This window comes from Etheostoma cragini, chromosome 2 (genome assembly GCF_013103735.1).
Source record: "Etheostoma cragini isolate CJK2018 chromosome 2, CSU_Ecrag_1.0, whole genome shotgun sequence".
Lineage (NCBI taxonomy): Eukaryota > Metazoa > Chordata > Actinopteri > Perciformes > Percidae > Etheostoma > Etheostoma cragini.
In genome coordinates this window covers 16,047,792-16,050,707 of record NC_048408.1, presented here as the reverse complement: position 1 = coordinate 16,050,707, position 2,916 = coordinate 16,047,792, and the positions used below count along the sequence as shown (strand labels likewise).

The following is a 2,916-nucleotide window of genomic DNA, read 5'->3' as shown; positions in this document are numbered from 1 at the left end:
GTGTGTGTGTGTGTGTGTGTGTGTGTGTGTGTGTGTGTGTGTGTGTGTGTGTGTGTGTGTGTGTGGAGTCCTTTACTATAGATTTTAGGGTGGTTGCCAACACAGGCTGTTGTGTACTCTTCAGGGAAAAAAAATGTGTGTGTCTTTATCTGTCATCACCTCTGCTCTCAAAACAACACATGAACAACATCAATGTACAGTTTGTATATGTAGAATGTCCAAGTTTGCGCAATGTGTATAATAAGTAATAATGATAGGTTAGTCTTTGTGTGTGTGTATGTATGTGTGTGTGTGTGTGTGTGTGTGTGTGTGTGTGTGTTGCGGGGATTTTCTGCACATTCCTTTACGCAGAACTGATCTGTGAGGGATTCATATTTCAACACTCGACACCTGCTCTCAACTGCCACTTACACATACGCACACACACACACACACACTTTAATTGATAGGGTGGAAAGACAACTTGTTTTCTTTTTTGACTGTAAAACACTTGAAAAAGTCACTTTTCTACTATAGTCCCCTCTATTCGTTTGTATTCTTTTATTGTTTGATTGTTACATTGTACTAGTGCGTGGTAAAGCCTTCACAAAACACACATCCTGGTGCAGGGTATTAGAAACTTCATATTTGGGCTTGTTGAAGTTTGGTATAAAATGATTTCCTATTTTTAGCTGTATGTAAGCGTTTGCATCAAATTCCATGGAAAGAATCATTAAATGGTTAAATCAAAACATGTAAGAGTTGACAGGACTAAGCAAAGGTGTAGGAAAACTGTAAAAAGGCGGGAGGTGTTTTTTAACTTCCTGACTGGTAGTAGTTGTTAGTGCATTGGAGAGTCACTGCAACCAAATTAAACTTGCATTACATTAGATTTCAACATCATCAAGGAAGTGGCTGTTACATGGCACCAACACCCTCTCCTGGTCAAATCAGATGAAAACAGTTGAAGCAAGGAACCCTAACAAATTAAGATTAATGTATCCTTTATTAGTCCCACAAGGGGAAATTCACTTTCTGTTGTGATTACACACAGGCCTTAATTACACACACACATGCTCAGTAGCTATACTGTGACTTGAACCGCAACCCTCCAGGTCTTAACCCAACTCCCTACGGATTGAGCTACTGCCACACCTAAATACTCTTCACTCTGTGTCTCTCGTAGGTGTAACAACCCATCAGTAATAGTTCATTCGGGCGCAAAGCATCCTCTCCCTGCCGAGTCTCCCGACACACTGAAAAAGCGGCGAATTCACCGCTGCGACTTCAATGGCTGCAACAAAGTGTATACCAAGAGCTCCCACCTCAAAGCACACCGCAGGACACACACCGGTAAGAATCTAGATTCCCACACAAGCTGTACTTTTACATCATGTAAACATTTGTATCATCTTTTTCAAGCCTTTTCAATGATCATCTTCTTTTTTTGCTCTCCCCATGTGCAGGTGAGAAACCCTACAAGTGCATGTGGGAAGGCTGCACATGGAAGTTTGCCCGTTCAGATGAGCTGACGAGACACTTCCGCAAGCACACAGGAGTCAAACCGTTCCAGTGCCCCGACTGTGAACGCAGCTTCTCCCGGTCCGACCACCTGGCTTTGCACAAGAAACGCCACCTCCTGGTATGAAACCCTCTGAAACCAGGCAGCTTAAAAGAAACTTGGTGGTGGTTTCAACGTTGGACTGTACCACTAAGACCTAATGGGGGATTTTAAAGAGTTTGCCTTAAATGTTGGACTCCATCGTGGAATGGGGAAATGTTCCTCAGGGTGCAAGTTTAGACTCTTTCTTCACTTTAGCTTGAAAGTGAGCTGGTATCAGCCTACTTGTCATCTAACCCTCACACCTTCCTGTTTGAAATTTTATCATCAGCTCATTTTGACATGATGTTGTACTAGACCTCTGACCAGCTGAAGGTCCAGACGCTTGTTTTTTTAAAGAGATGGCAGCATCTCAGCTGGCCTGAGAGCAGTGCCCTCTTGTGGCTGAAGAACCAAACCGCATTGACACCAGCTCTGTTTAGCCACATGCAGCGTGCTCAAGCTTCATTTAGCAACATCAGCTCTCATTTCTCTGCATTCATTCAAGTTAAAGTTGTGAATTATACAAACACATTAACACACATACACACACCCACACACACACACACACACACACGTTATTTGCTAGCTAGGCCAATATAATGTGAAACTTTCCAGAATGTATCATATCACACATAATGTGCATCGTGTCATACATACTAGCTTTCTTTCACCAGCGCAGCTACCTGAGACATAACGCTAATGCTAATTGCTCCTTGATGGACCGCCACATTAAAAAAACACCACACACCTCATCTGCCTCTACAAGCTTGCATCATGAAGTGATAAAAAACCAGGTAGCTATTGCTTGCCTTTTCTTGTACATACATGCACATGTTTAACGGCACAGACAGCAAGAAAACATGCACTTAATAAAAGCCAACTCAGTCTGGTGTGCTTTTGGTATTTGGGTTGGAAAGAAGAGGTTGGGTCTCTGGGTCTTGTTCATTGTTGGAGTGAAGTGTTTTTTTATGTTTTCATTCACAAATGTGAAAGTTGCTGCAGGGGCATTATTGTGTTAGTAAGGAAAAAACACCACTTGGTTAGTTTAAGGGTAGAAGCAATTAAATGTCTTATATCATGTTTATGTATCCATATGAACTATTGTTTGGTTTGTGATGTGACACAATGGTAGCCTTTTTTATTGTATGACACGTTTATATGAAAAAGAAATACAAAGTGTGAAGCAGGGAAAATTATTTGTTGTTCAGAAGCAGATGAGTTTATTCCAGCCCACCACACAGGATATGTAATTTTAAAGAAAATAACATTTAATTCAACAGTTTTCATAATAGAAGGTCATAAGATATACAACTTTCTGTTTGTTTGTTTATAGC

General features: G+C 41.2%; 1 protein-coding gene across 2 annotated transcripts in view; it reads left to right on the top strand.

The window, feature by feature from the left end:
- The window catches only part of klf3 (Kruppel-like factor 3 (basic)), a 12,614-nt gene extending 10,687 nt beyond the window's left edge, over positions 1–1,927 (top strand). For both annotated transcript variants that reach the window (XM_034858934.1, XM_034858943.1), the window contains exons 5-6: positions 1,166–1,332; positions 1,446–1,927. In XM_034858934.1, coding sequence (XP_034714825.1) covers positions 1,166–1,332; positions 1,446–1,627 — 349 coding nt within the window. In that variant the 3' untranslated portion in view covers positions 1,628–1,927. The remainder of the gene's footprint in view (positions 1–1,165; positions 1,333–1,445) is intronic.
- Positions 1,928–2,916: the final 989 nt, after the last annotated feature.